This window comes from Dermacentor andersoni, chromosome 2 (assembly GCF_023375885.2).
Source record: "Dermacentor andersoni chromosome 2, qqDerAnde1_hic_scaffold, whole genome shotgun sequence".
Taxonomy (NCBI): Eukaryota; Metazoa; Arthropoda; class Arachnida; order Ixodida; family Ixodidae; genus Dermacentor; species Dermacentor andersoni.
Genome location: NC_092815.1, coordinates 91,216,038 through 91,231,624, shown reverse-complemented (window position 1 = coordinate 91,231,624; position 15,587 = coordinate 91,216,038). Strand labels below are relative to the sequence as shown.

The 15,587-nt window shown below is 41.1% G+C and overlaps 1 protein-coding gene across 1 annotated transcript in view; it reads left to right on the top strand.

The window, feature by feature from the left end:
- The window catches only part of LOC126542023 (integrin alpha-9-like), an 89,848-nt gene that overhangs the window by 49,089 nt on the left and 25,172 nt on the right, over positions 1 to 15,587 (top strand). Inside the window, exons 7-15 of the mRNA XM_050188989.2 lie at positions 1,739 to 1,846; positions 1,971 to 2,062; positions 3,350 to 3,421; positions 6,265 to 6,411; positions 8,217 to 8,322; positions 9,640 to 9,731; positions 9,864 to 9,954; positions 11,124 to 11,169; positions 11,300 to 11,457. Of these exons, the coding sequence (XP_050044946.1) occupies positions 1,739 to 1,846; positions 1,971 to 2,062; positions 3,350 to 3,421; positions 6,265 to 6,411; positions 8,217 to 8,322; positions 9,640 to 9,731; positions 9,864 to 9,954; positions 11,124 to 11,169; positions 11,300 to 11,457 (912 nt within the window). The remainder of the gene's footprint in view (positions 1 to 1,738; positions 1,847 to 1,970; positions 2,063 to 3,349; positions 3,422 to 6,264; positions 6,412 to 8,216; positions 8,323 to 9,639; positions 9,732 to 9,863; positions 9,955 to 11,123; positions 11,170 to 11,299; positions 11,458 to 15,587) is intronic.

The window sequence follows — 15,587 nt, the reverse complement described above, 5'->3', positions numbered from 1 at the left end:
CTTCAAAAACGAACAACATTGCCTACGCTGAGCGGCTGGTCTTAGCTAATTGGCTGACAAGAGGCGAGGAGCACGCTCAAGTGGAGAAGGATTTGATGGGGCCGAGCCACTTCAGAGAAAATCGATAACCAGACGAAGAGGGCGGTGCCAGCATCTGCGATTGGTCTGCTTTCCCTTATTTAACTCAAGGTTGCTGGTCGAAAATCGCAGCGGCATGCAACGGAAGGTTAAGAATGCCGCTAAAATGGTTCCTCAGCAAAGAAGCGTTGGCAAAACGAGGTTGTAAACGTGCCGAAGGTGCTCGAAAACGTTATGTGGCCACACAAAAAGCTTTATTATATGCAAATAAACCCATGCTTTCCGGTAAGTGCGAGTAGCCAGTGCCTGAGCGATCAGCGGCAGCCATCTTTTATTCCTTTCGGAACGGGGCAGCCTGCGGCTATTCAGAAGAAAGCTCAGTTTTGTTCGGCATATTAATGCATCTTTAATGCGTACACGTCGCTTTGACGCGGTGAGTTTTTGTGGTTTTGTGACTTCGCATGACAGGCAGGTGAAGTGGGTGCAGCCTGAAAGCCTTCGACCAATAGCCGAGGGCTAATTGCGAAAACGCGTAAAATCAGAAATAACTATTTTGCTTTTGTTCGGTCAAATCATGTATAATCAGTGTGCACACGTCATATCAGATGGGGAGCTATCGCGGTTTTCGTGACATCCCGTGACAGCTAGGCAAAGTTGGGGTGTTCCAAAAAGTTTTTAACCAATCGCATAGGGCTGATTGCAGAATTGGAATAGAAAAGTTTGGAATAGTTTTATGTTATAGCGCCTCTGATCACAGAAATCCATCTGTGCCATAGTTTCACTTTTCAGAATGTGTCTTTTGATTCTTCAGCCTGTTTTATGCCTTTATGATGATGCAAATTTTCATAAATAAATTAAGTGGAACTAGTTTTGAGTATAATTCGATTAGACTGCAGCGAAACTGCAAGGGATTGCTTAGTTAATATTTTCACTTTTCAGAATGCGTCTTCTTTCTTCAGCCTGTTTTATGCCCTCATGACGATGCAAACTTTCATAAATTAGCTGTAACTAGTTTTGAGTATAACTTGATTATATTGAAGCAGAACTGCGAGGGATTGCTTAGGTTACATTTGAATATTGAGTGCCAAGGATGTAAATCACTTGTACTTATTGAAACCAGTGCTTATTTTAGTTAGCTTATTATTGCGTATAGTTTTTAATGGCAGTAGTGATAAAGTTTCCTTTGGAAAGTTGCATATTTCTTTTTTTTGTGTGTGTAACATTGGGAGAAGATGTAGTACTATATGGTAGATGCACCAAAGTAGGCATAAATAGACATTGGGTTCTTTAAGCTTAAAATTTGTTGCTTTCAGTACACATACTTTTGCTGCTGGGAACCAGCATATGTTATGTAGAAGGGTAGACACTTAACTTTCAAAAAGGTTGATGTCTACCCTTCTAGAATAGTAATCTGGCCAAGTTGGTATGGTCGTGTTGTAGGAACCAACACACTGACAACACAGACCAAGAGAAGGAAGACGTGACATCTATTATGCAATTAGTTTGGATCTGGAATGAAAGAAAAGAAAAAAAAAAGAGGGTCATTAGACCACACAATAGGAGCACAGTATATGTATAGCCATGCCACGGCACCTGTGCGATGCACTTTGTTGATAATCTAAAATAAAGGTGACTGATGTTCTTTTTTTGCACTCTGCAGGCTCACTGATTAAATACACTATACCTAGCAATGCATCTCAGAGCTTGAGTCTCGAACTTCGGGGCATCTTGGATGCCAGCAATATTCCGAGAATTCAACAATATATTGGTGAGTACTGAAAATTTTTTCATAAAATGGGCTAGTTTGGCACAATAAGTGACATTTAGCATGTCACAGTGCTCCAGTAACAGTTGCTGCTCTGAGTTGCTCAATGATGCTCTTGTTGTTTCAGGTTATAGTGTAACATCTGGCCGCTTCTTTGAAAGCATGGGTCCTTCAATGGTTGCCGGAGCTCCAAGAGAAACTGAGGACCGTAAAGGAGCTGTGAGTGCAGCTGAAACACTGAATATACAAGACGAAATGTTGAACACCAGAAAGAAGTGACGCAGTGTGTCACGTAACCTGAGAATGTGATAAAATGTGATGTGCCACAAGAGTTCCTAAGGGACACTGATTAAATGCTGCTGCTGACAGTAAAGTTGTGGATTTAATTACCAGCTCTGGCTGCCCTGTTCCAGTGAGGGTGGAAATCAATATTACTCGCATACAACATGTTATGGCTGCACATTTAAGAACGCCAAGTGGTTGAAATTAGTCAGGAAAGCCTCACTATAGCTTCTTTCATAGCCTGAGAGTTGCACTTTGGTATGTTACACCCCAAACTTAAATTAATATATTTATTGTAAAGTGCCTGCACACTGTCATCTGTGCCTGCTATCCTGTGAGTGTCATCTCAGAGAGGCACATATCCACTTTAGGCTCAGCCTGTTTTGTCTAGCGTGCTAGGTGTCGTATAGACAAGCTACAGAGTGCAAGGTCATCACGGTAGGAACCATTAATTAGCTTTCGTGCTATTAATTTCAGTTTACGCAAAAGAGGTAGCCTTCCCCGCTTACAGTCTAATTAGCCCAGTAGACCATTTTCATAATTCACAAATGCACTTCGCTGCCTTGCACATGTGCCGAACTAATGGTGGAATTGGCATTGTTCAATTGAAGAAGTGCTAGCTACACATGCTGGGGCTTGTCTTTTGTGCATGGCTTCACCACAAGAGCCACGCTTAGATTTTCCAGGTCCATAATATAATTTTATTTTCCATAATACAAGCAAACTGTGCTTGTACATTCTGTTTGCAAAGATGTCTATACAGCCATTAGTTTGGCAAACAGCCTTGCAGGAAAGTTATACTGGAATAACGATTAGGGAGAAAGCTGTTAAGAATTTTCTGCCAGAAATTATGGTTCAATGTGATAATAAATAGCTGAATAGCTTGCTCTTTATTTATCTACACTCTTTCCCACTACACCTCACAGAACCTCTTTGGTTGGAAACATGCGGCTTGTCAGGAGGTAATCTTCAAGTTTTGACCTTGCATTGCATGCAAGATCAAAGCTCGGGGATTACCTAATTGCATGCATTGGTGCATGCATGCATAATAATTCACTGCATGGCAAGAAAGTTTCTGCCATTTTATGTGCCGTCTGTTGCGGCACCGCAACATTGAAGGGGTCAGGCTTCGGTGGAATACATGCACATTGTTTGCAACTTATTATATAATTAGTTACGTATAAGTTATGCATTGCATTTTGGGCACCTTTCTTTCTTTTTCAGGTGTATTTCTTCGCCCAGGAAAACCCAACTTCAAGTAGCCTTAGGGTGCAGATGAAGAAAGAAGGTGAACAGGTCAGTTTCGGATGTCACAATGTGGTGACAATATTGTCATTTGCTTCTTACTACGAGGCTGAACAGAAAAAAAAAATTTTATGAAAGAAAGTTAAGCAGTTTGTATACTGGATTAAACCTATAAGATAAAAATGAGCTTTTCCTTTATTTCTACCATCACTTTAATTTTCATTTATGAAAGCACATGTCAGTATCTAAATGTAAGGTCTATGTTGACTCGCAGAGTGTTGGAAAATCCATTCGCTTTAAAGGGACCCTGAAATTATATTGATGATTTTTCACAAACATACTGAATTGTTAGGGTAGGTCTTTCTAGTGATTGAGTGACACATTGAAGCGTTCCGCGTAATGTAATGCATGTAATTTATTATAATGTTTAAAAAATGTGCGTTGCTACCGATTACAGCAGTGCTGTTCCCCCGAGTTTTCAGCCACCCCATGACCTGCTACGTAGAGGGGGTGGGGTACATGACATCAGTCAGGCGAGCTATCCAATTGGCTACTCACATTACAGCATCGGCAATTTTTCTAACTTCATGGCCAACAAATGTTGTGCATAATAGGCATATTGGTTGAATTGTTTGACAAAAAGAAAGTAACAGAAAGAGAATACACTACAACAGTTTATCACTACACTCAAGCACTTCTAGCACACAGCATGTGTCGTCTGCCTGTGCTAAAATGTGCTCTGTGTTGACATGAGCTGCACAGTCAGCTTTGGTCTCGGAAGTTTATTTTCACAAGCACTGTGAATCGCCCTTATTGCGTTGTGGGCCGCAGATCTCGCAATTAGCGGCATGTCAAGCTGCAACATTGTGTTAATATATAAGGCAACAGGTGAGTAGAGTGGCAGCAGTGCATATGGCTGTAGGTATCTGGTCAGCACCAGGACCTACACGTTTGCGGTCGTCACTTCACATGGGAGAATCACTACCCTTACATACTGTGCTCATGCAGTGATTGGGCGCTGCCACAGAATGCTAGCAATGCACGCTTCTTTGATAGCTCTCACTGAAGGGGATCAACGAGCAGGTAGCTAGCAGAGAGGCTGGAGAGGCTCTACTTGCTGGCTACAAGACACCGGAAGTTGACGACATGACATCACATCATGACATAAAACCATTGAAGGCAGAGCTTAGCCCCGGTTGCTCAGCGAATGTGTTGAGGAGGAAAGGCATGGCTGGGGAGGAGGGTAACTTGTAATCACCCATGGATCTCTTAATATGAGATGCTTCATTTAAATTGTGGTGTGAATGTTTTACTGTAGCTGTACCCTACGTGCCTACAAAATTTCGTCAAACTGTTTCAAACTGTCAAACCCTTTGATGCAAAACATTCATTATGTAGGTTGCTGTTGCTTCTAAACTGACATTATAATAGCGGCACTGTGGCAACTCTCTTTTTAATTCTTATACAAGAACTAGAGGAATCGTTACACTCTTCCCATTCATACAAAGTACAAGCAAAATACCTTCTGGATGCGTTACATTCTAGTATACACGTCCCTGAAGCATGTTACATTGAAATGAATTATGATGTTCTAAGGTTTTGGAAAGTGAATTAATGATTTCTACCTTGTGCAAAGCCCCTCACGGCAGCGAGCAAAACATTTGAAAAGAAAAGGATATCAACGTGACCAGTTCAACAGATTAATGTTAGCATTTGAGAGAGTGCATACTCCTTTCTATTTTATTTTGTGGATTCTCGCAACACGCATGTGGTGTTCAAGCAGCAACCACGTGCACACAATATTCAAGCGACAAGCGATACAACAGGCAGATCTTTTTACACTGTTGCGTCATGCTGTGGAGCAACCAGGTGGACACAACATCATGAAAAAAAGTAGTGACAAATTTACATTGTTGTCCAAATAAATACAATCACGTGCCCATAAAAATAGCAAGTGTACTATAAGGCCAATGTTTTAACAACGGTGCATTGGATCTAGCTTTAATACGGTATGCTGTCATCGCCAGTGAAAATCCATTCAATGCAGCCAGGGTGAAATGGCATGGCACCATCTGGTGAGCAACATTCAAAACATTTTCATGGCTCTTGGCGGCGTCTCGGGTCTAACAGCATCGAAACAAAACTGATCTCAATAATAACGACCAGACAGTGCCAGTACTTTGACCTCAGCTTGAGATGAGATGAAGTGCTATTTTTTATGCCATGGCAGAGAGCAAGTTGCAAGAGCAAATTCAGATTGAAGTGGACAGACCAGGGTGGAATGGTTGCTAGCATGTTGTGCAATCATGCTGACAGAAGTCACCATGTGGACTTCCGGGAGACAAACAAAATTTGCTGGCTGGCCAAAAACCAGTGATAAGTGACAGCAATGGATCACCCTCCGTGAGGGCAAAACCTATGACTCATTGCTGTCACTTATCGTCATCTCTTTGAATAATCAAATGAATATTTGTGTGCAATTAACAAAAGTAATTATGAAAGGATACTTTATCAGTCTAAGCTGATTCAGTGTTCCTCCTTAGTGCCATTTTAACTCTATGCACAATAGGTCTGCATTGCATGTGAGAACCGGAAACCCTTCAGTGTAGTTTGGTCATCACCTGATCCATGGAGGCATGTTAGCCTAGTATTTGTGTTTCTTTTTTTGTTTTTTCTTGCAAATGTTGGTGCCTCATAAAAAAAAAAAAGAATAAGGAGAATGAGTGAGTTGCAAATAACTTAGCAGGCAATTGCAAGTTACCGTCAAGACGTAGTCCTGAGTTAGAGAACACTGGTTTGTGAATGTATTTAAAAATACCTGTCAAGTTATGCACAACAGTACTAAAGATTCAAGCTATGTACAAGAATGACAGCTACGTGTTTCTTTTCTTCAGATGGGCTCATACTTTGGTGCTGCAGTGCTGGCGCTTGACTTAAACAATGACAGCTACTCCGACTTGATTGTTGGTGCTCCTTTCTACTCTGTTAAAGAAACTGCTGGGGATGAGGGAAAGGCATACATCTACATTAGCAATGGAGCAGTAAGTATGAAGTTCTTGTGCCTCCTTTTTTTCTTGCTTCAAAAGTGATCTGTCCACTAGCTGTTAGATATGAGGCCTCAGTCACCCCAGAATGTGACAAATAGTTAATGCCTTAGCTTCACTGTGTGGTTTCTTGGGTCCTTAGTGATGTCGGGGTGGGTGCAGCCCATGATTATTCAAGCTGAAATTTATCCAAGCTGTTACCAGTGCATCTTGGTAGACAGTGGAACTAAACACATGACAAGGAAGAAAAAAGAAACAATATACACTGGTACCAGTGTGTGCGATTTTTTTTTTCTTGTTCTGCATTCTGTGTTGCACTGTTTTTGCCAAAAGTGATCATGTAGAATCATAGTATTTGCTTTGCATAGTTCGATTATTTAGAGCAGACAAGCACATTTTTGCATGCTCTACTGCAGATCGTGACATTGCTGATGGCAGTTGATTTGGTTGCAGTAGGTGCCAGCATCAAAAATATTTCACTTCTGCAGACAGTCTTTTTTTAAGGAATTGGTTTTCTTTCACCTCGAGTGGAAAAATATTGGCAAAGATCTCCACTGCCTGTCCTTCCACAGTTGAGAATGAACAAGCTGGCATAAAATTTGCAAAGTTGATGCTGTAAGCAGCACATTGAGAACTGTATTTATTTATGGTAGGCAAAGGAAAAGCCTTGGACCATTTTGTCTTGTTTGGATAGAGAACCGAAGGCACTTTTGTGCTATCAAGGGCGATTAGCCTGTGCGAATGCTTTTGACTGCATGGTGTCATCTGCATGCCTGCGGAAATTCAGTGTGTGCGATTGTGGCCTAATGCTTTGAGAACTGAAGAAGTGCAGGGTCTGAAGGCATTCAGCACAGTCTTGAAGAGTAACATGTTTGCATATGACGGAAATGAAGTAAATTTCAACACAGCTGAGCATGTGGCTGCGACATTTCAGCACCACCCTGAGGCTTATTGTCAACTTATTTTAACCACTGTAAGGCAAAGCTTTCCTGTGTCTGAAAGTTTCCTAATCTCATTGCACCACTGAATCTACTGTCATCCTCAAGTATGTTTTCCTTCCCTTTGTGTTATGTTTATCTTGATTTTGTGGAGTTTATGGTAACATATTATAAAATTGCTTTTGTGGTGGTACTGGTTGGTAAAAGTCCATGTGTATATGCGTATATGTTGCGTGCATGTGTGCATGCATGCGTGCGGTTTTGTGTGTGTCATGCGTAGTGCAGTATCTGACATGGCAGTGATATGAGAGGAGCATATTTGTTCATGGAGGGCCATGTCACTTCCCTGGAACAAATGAGCAGGGTCGCTTTAGCTGAAGTATTAGTTTGAACCGTTGTCGCATAAATTTTGTCACACTATACATGAGACCATTACTACTTGGAACAAATGTGTCAAGACACAAGCTACTCATTTTTTAATAATCCCATATCTGTATCGTGGTCACTGGATGGAGACATATAGAAAGCCACAGAAGGAATATTTTTATACTTTCACCCTTAACACTGCACATTGTGTTTCTGTTCTTGTGCCGCATCTCTTCATTAATTGACAACTTTTCTTCCTTGCAAGGTCAAGGCAGTACTGACATTATGTTTTGCTGCTGTTTGTTAATTGTTTAGACCTGTGCAGTGTCTACGAGTTTTGGTGTGCATTAGCGGTTGTACACAACACATATCTTAAAAGAAAGGGACATGTTTTGAAATCGAATACATACAATTTTGTTTTAGCTAGAATAAAAAATTCTGCAGAACCTTAGATAAAAAACGAATTATTCTAATTGCATCACCCTAATGCAACTTCAGAGTCTGTCCCTACAATCAGGCCACCTCATGGGCTCATCTGTGCCTGGAGCTCGATTTGGTACTACTATTGTCAACATTGGTGACCTGAACTTGGATGGATACCCAGGTAATAGGTTCATCATCACTGTTTTGATAGCTTCAAGGTTACTCTTGTCATTAGCACAGATGAAATGCTGATTAATATTGAATGCTACAACCATGTAAAAGTCCCAGACTTCATGCTGTGGCTCATCCATTCCCTTAACTTATTTACTGCAAACAGCAATTTTGAGCATCTGGCTCCTTGACACATTTATACAATCCTATGTGACCACTCAGTCCTCCTGGAAGATTCTGTGAAAGCTTGTGAAAATACATGCAAGATGCAGAGGTGCTCTTGTAAGGCAAGTGCTGAACTGATTAGAATGGAGTTGCTGCATTTAAGAAAGATCCAGTGGCTTCGAGAAGCAGAATTTTGATTTAGGGCGTCAGATATTTTACAAACACTGCAAGAAACCAGCAAATTTTAACAATACAGAAGCATCAAGTTTGCAACTCCGTAACTCTAAACGAAAAGCAAATAATGCAATTCTGCACAATTTATCCAACAGCACTTGAAGTAGGCAAATATTACATATTTGTTAATAGCTTAGTGAAATTGTTACTTATGTGAGTGGTGCATAATATACAAGCCTTGTCTTCTTTGGATGACCTTATTGATGCAGTTTTAACTTTAAATTATTTCTGTTTTCATATTGCAGAGTCAGAGCTGCAAGTGTGGTGCTTTTTATTTTCCAAATTTCAGTGGTTTCTGCAAAAAACATTTGAATGCATAAATAGGTGATTTGCTCCCACTAGTCAGCAAATAAGTTTGGCTTCCTTTTTTAAATGCAACAAACATAATGAAAATTGATTCAGTGTGCGCCAGGCAATACAATATTTTTGTTTTAATTTATATTTATGACCTCTTATGGTAAAGTTTTCTCTACATTTCTCACAGGACCAGGTGTATAAAGCCAGAAAGCATGTAGTAATGCAATCATTCCTTTAGTATCATAGGGGCAAGAGTTTAGGAGTACTGTGACTGGGAAAAAATATCAACAAGGACTGTGTCATAGGGGTCCTGCCTTATTACTGCAGTTTTTCTTGCATACAAGTGGTATTCGTGGAAGAAAATCCTGCCTAGTTAATACGGAGTGCTTGCTAGAGTGAATTAAAAAGGCTGGCGTCCTCTTCACAGCATCAACTTGGTCCAATTTTTTGGGGTGATACAGTAATAAATCTTTTGATATTGATCCACTTTGGCAATGGGCGCTAAACTAAGAGTGCCTCAAGCTGCAATTGCTTTGGATAATGTGAAGTGCGTGCTTGTTTCGTGCCATTCTTTCATTTATTTATGTTAACAACAATCTTTAACTGTTAAACTGTTGCACAATAATTTCAGATGTAGCTATCGGTGCTCCTTATGAAAATGGCTACGGTGCTGTGTACATCTACAATGGCGGGAGGTATGGTCTAAAAACCACTTTTAGCCAGGTAAGGCAATGCATATTTTTAAAATGATTATTTACATATTTCTTGCTTTAGCATCATCCTGATTGCATGTCAGGGTCTGTAGCCAGTACACAATACCTTATCAGCAGTTTGTTGTTTTCTCCCATATGGTAGCGCATTGAAGCCAGATTGCAGAGAACTCTGCCGCGGGGCTTTGGCATCAGCATTTCCAAGGCATTGGATATTGATAACAATGAGTACCCAGGTAAACATATATATATGTATTCAGATAGTACATTGCAAGCATGTAGTTTGTACTGGTGCATTTGTTCCAGCTCGCTCGACTGTCTTCCTATTCATGTACAGTTAAGCAGAACCTCGTTGATACATTCCTGTCACATACGTTTTCTCGGCACCGATGTTTGCATTCGAGAACACAAAAAAAAAAAATGACCCAATAGAGTTACACTCATTTTTTACCAGTTCATACATTCCCAAACAACACTATTTTTCGGCACCAACGTTCAGTACGTCACTAAACTCTGATGGTATGATATGTTTTCAGGCCGCTAGATACCACGTAAACAAGAAAATGCACAAGGTGCGCGCGACCAAGAATAATATATAGCTGCCTGCTGTGGCAGCTTCACCGCAATACTCGCCTGCCCGTGTCACTTGAAAATGCCGGTGTGCACTCAGTTTCTTATTTCAGTACCAGCAAATCTTCTCCGGGGTCATTGCACGTGGCATTCACAGCTGTCACCGGCAATCGTATTGCAATAAGCATTTTCGCCTCTCTGTTTCACGTCGCAAATTGCCATCAGAAATGTAGAGCACAATTTCAATAGGCAATAACCTAAACGCACTGCTGTTCCCCACTGAGGCGGCGCAAGACGTGGGCACCACGTTGTGCTTCAGCATCATCCCCCCACCAGCTCGATTTCGTTTCGACTTCCCGTCGGCCTCCTAAAACACCACGCAATAGGAAAACAACGAAATGCGTCTCGGGCCGCCAGAGCACCACCAACTCTATGTGCGTTGGCATCTCGTGCTGCAACGACCTGCGCGATGTTTCCAATTACGTAAATGTCAACTATAGTTGAGTGTCAAATATTTTTAGTTACTTCGGATCAGATATATTCCCAATGAGTACATTTTTTTCTCATGGTTTTTTTCCAGAACGTATGAACGAGGTTCTACTGTGTTGTATATTCTGGATTCCATGCCAGATATGCATTGTATATGATGAATGGTTGTAAGCATGTTCTGTGATGAAACTGGCATTGCATTGCAGGAGCTTTTGTTGTTCATCATGCAGTGAATGCTATTCTACTATGGCTTTTAATAATAGTATTATTCCACTATATCCCTTAGCTTAAAGTGGGCCTGTTTCAGGCCTGTATTGCTTTAACTTATTGCTTTCTTTTATTACAGATATCGTGATAGGAGCTTATGAGTCAGACTCGGCTTACCTCTTTAGGTATACAGATATTATTTCTTTCTTTGTTGTGTTATGCTCAGGGGTATGATGACATATCTGTCATCTTGTAATGCCGACATCTTTGTGGAGCACTGAAGTAAATTCAATGCCATATGTCTTACTTTTTCAGGGCTTCTCCTATTGTACACGCAAAGGCCTGGATTGAAATTCCCATAGAGCGCATGTCCAGCAAAACCCCAAAATGCAACAGGAACAATGTTTACTATTACTGCCTTGAAGTGTTAGCGTGCATCACTTTCACTGGAAAATTCATCCCCGAGGAACTAGGTTGGTTTTGAATGCATGGACTCTCCAAGTAGGCACTTGAGCGTGCTGAAATCTGCAAAGCTGCTTGTTTTTTGTTAATTGCTAGTCCACAGCAGTGCCAAATGTTATGTAAATAGTAGAGGTGCCGGTGTGTATGCTTCTTCAGATGAATATAATGGCTGGCTTCTTTGCACTCAGATTTCACTCAGAGGCGGCATTTGGCAGGGAACAAAATGTAGATTCTGCAGGAACAGAACAGTAGCGTCACCTCTCATTGTAATGGCAAAATATGGTACATTGCACCTTTGCATTCAAGGGCTCTTTTAAGACAGTAGTGCTTCTTGTTAACTTTTATCACCGACACATTTTGGTATATTATATCATCCCTTTGCAATGTATCTTTCATGTTCCTAGTACATATCATCAATTATGGCAATCATTGCCATAATATGATTGCCTAGACATTTTATGCGCTTTGCTACAACTGTTTTTAGGCCCCTTTATGGCCATGTTACATCTACTCCATATAATTCATTGCTCCATTGCCAACTCATTAATACTGGCCTGGCGCTCTTTGACCATACTTGGTCCTTGTGCCAAAGAACTCCAAATTCATCATCATCAGCATGACACTTTGTACAGCCTTGACAATGAGAGGCATCAGCACAAGGTTTTACATACCTTTTCTCGCATTTTGTCGAATGACATGTACTTGTGATTCATTCTGGACAAAACGGGAAAGTAACGCACCCAGACATAGCGTCAAACTGCATGCCCTGCGAGACGCCATCTCTGTACAAAATTTGAGTGCAGTTGACTCTGTGTCATGCATACCTGGTGCTCCTAATTACGTAACATTCAGCATTTCCACTCTTTGACGTGCAAAGAAGCACTAGCTGTGCAGTCATACAAAAAGAAACTGCACTAGATGTTGTGTATGCAGTAGCTACAACAACAATGAAAGATAAGGTTTCCTGCAGGAAGTCCCTGCTTGTAAATTGTGAGTAACCACATTCTTGTGACTGAGAACTTGCCCAGGTTGCTTCACTCGCTGTTGTAACTCAGTGGCTATGGCGTTATGCTGTTGTGCCCGAGGCCACAGGTTTGATCCTCATGGTGGCCGCATTTTGATGAGGGCAAAAAAGCAACAATGCTTGTGTACTTAGGTTCAGGTGCTCATTAAAGAATTTCAACTGGTCGAATTAACTTCGAGTCTCCTGCTACAGTGTGCCTCATAATTGGACCAGGGTTTTGTCATAAAAAAACCCTAGAATTATTTTTATTCCTGGGCTGTGCATATTCTGTTCTGCTTATGAGTAGTTAGTTAAATACAAACGGGCAGTCAAATGAGGATAGAGCATTGCTAGAATGTAGACACAATTAAAAACAATGTTAAGCTTAATTACAACTTCTAAAGAGCGAGGAGAGAAAATTTATTTACAGGAAAGCTGAGGGCCCGCGGTATTGCTTGCCTTGGCCTGCTAATATGCATTGGGAAAGAGGGACAAACAGAGTGAGGATTATGAACAGGGAGAAGTACATATGTTCAGGTGCACCACATTTCAGCATCTCTAAAGCCATGTGTTCATTGTAGTGCTTCCATCCAGATAAGGGAGTTGCCTCTCTACAATTATAGTTTCAAACTCCCCTTAAAGCAGTTGCAGTCCAAGCTATGCTGTTTAATAAGTTAGTGACAATTAGTTCTTAACTATTGAGCACAGACTTTGAGAACTTTATCGATGAACTTCCTGAACCCAATATAGTTGCAGGAGATTTTAACATACATAGCACCCTGTGGGGAGATTCTCCTTGTGGTGCAAGAGGGTGCCTAATAGAAAATTTCCTGTTCTCCTCAGGTGCCTGCTTACTTAACAAGAGGAAACCTACTTTCTACTGCATTGCACACAAAACATTTTCCTCAATAGATCTTACCATAGCGTCGAGTGCACTTATACCATATCGGGAGTGGGGCGTTATTAGGAACCCATATGGAAGTAGCCATTTTCCAATTGCTTTAAATTGTACAAAACGAGATGAATGCTATCTACATGTTACCAGTTGGAAGGTTGACTCAACCGACTGGAGGCGATACAGAAAGCTTACGTGCTTGACTTGGGATGATATCTGCACACTTAATATTAATGATGCTGTGGCACATCTAACAGCATTTCTAGTAGATGCAGCATCAGTATGTATCCCAGAAACGAATGGGTCGCCTTCAAAATGTTGTGTTTGCCCTGGTGGAATGACGAGGGCAGGGAAGTGCGCAGAAAGCAAAATAAGGCTTGGAGTCGCCTTCGGGGCTCACCAACTACAGATAACCTCATCACGTTTAAGGAAATAAAATCTCAGGTTAGAAGAATGCACCACCATGCCAAAAGGGACAGTTGGCAAAAATACATCTCTAGCATAAGTTTGTATGCAGATGAGAGGAAAGCCTGGAACAGAGTCAATAAATTAAAGGCTGGCAATCTCAACCTCTACCTTTAGTAAATACCCAGAGAGATGCACTCAAAAAACAAGCTGATACTCTAGATGCATATTTAAAATATATTTCTAGTTCTTCCCACTGCTCTGAGGCATTCTTAGGATATCAGTGACATGCAGAATGACTGCCTCTGGATCGAAAAAGCAGGCAGGCTGAACCATTCAGTCATTCATTCAACATGGTGCAGTTTCAGGCTTCACTGAACTGCTGCAATGATTTGGCTCCACAAATCAACCGAATACTTGATGACATGATCAAACACTTAAACCCTGGAACTAACGGAACACTTATGGTCACTTTTTAACTCCATATTCTGTGGTGGCTACATCCCGGTTGCCTGGAAAGAAGCAATAATAATTCCTATTCCCAAAGAGAGCAAGGACATGACTTCAGCCAGCAGTTGCAAATGCAAACTCTGAGAAAATGACCAACTTTCACCTGATCCATTTTCTTGAAAGCAACAAAACACTAGATCCGTTACAGTGCAGTTTCAGGGTAGTTAGATCCACAACAGATCGCCTTGTCCACATTGAGACAAATATATGTGATCCCTTTGTGCATAAACAGTTTTTTTTATCAATATCTTTAGATATAGAGGAAGCATATGAGACACCACTTGTTGTTTTGGAATCCTTCGAGATCTGGCTGGAATGGGCGTTCAAAGCAACTTGCTGAACATGGCTCAAAGTTATCTCTTGAACTGCACATTCTGTGTTCTAGTTGGTAACGTTCTAGCTCACCCATTTATGCAGGAGATTGGTGTACCACAAGGTGGTTTGCTGAGCTGTATTCTATTTGTTGTGAAAATGAGCTTTCTTCATGCTGTCATATCATGCACGGTGTTTTATTCTGTGCATGTGGATGGTGTGCAAATCGGTTACAAATATTGTAATCTTGCTATCGGCTAGTGACAGGTACAGTTTGGCCTAAGCAAACTGTCTAAGTGGGCAGACAGGAATGGATTTGACTAAACCCTTGAAATGTGCATCTTCTCAAAAAAAAAAGGGGGGTACAGCTGGACTCTGTGATAGATCTCAATGCAGAATGACTATCTATAAGCTGTGAACATAAATTTTTAGGTATCGTTTTAGGCTGCAAGTTAACTTTTGTCTCACACATGAGGTATCTGAAAATGAAGTGCCGGAAGGCTACGAATTTGCTGAAGCTCTTGTCATGCACATCATGGAGAAGCGACAGGAAATTCCTCTGTAGCTTTACAAAAGCCCTGTATAGTCGAGCCTTGACTACGGAGCCGTAGTTTATAACTATGCTACACCTAGCGCTTTAAAGATGTTAAACCCCATTCAGCATATGGGTATCTGGCTTGCTACAGGTGCCTTCTGGACTAGCCCTGCAGGAAGCCTGTATGCTGAGTCGGATGAATGTTCCCTGCATCTCCAAAGAATATATTTAAGTTTATCCTACTTCCTAAAGGCGAAGGCAGATATAGAACACCTATGTCATTCCACTATAAGAGACACATCATCTGCCAGGCTTTATCGAAACCGCCCGTCTATGAGGACTCCTTTGTCCCTGCGTTTAGAAGCGTTGGCTGAAGAAACAGGCAGGCTATTTCAAGAGAATGTCCTAAGGGATCCCAGTTGGCTTTCACTGCCTTGAGAATGGCAGACTATTGAGTGTGATGTCTCTTTTACAGAAAGTT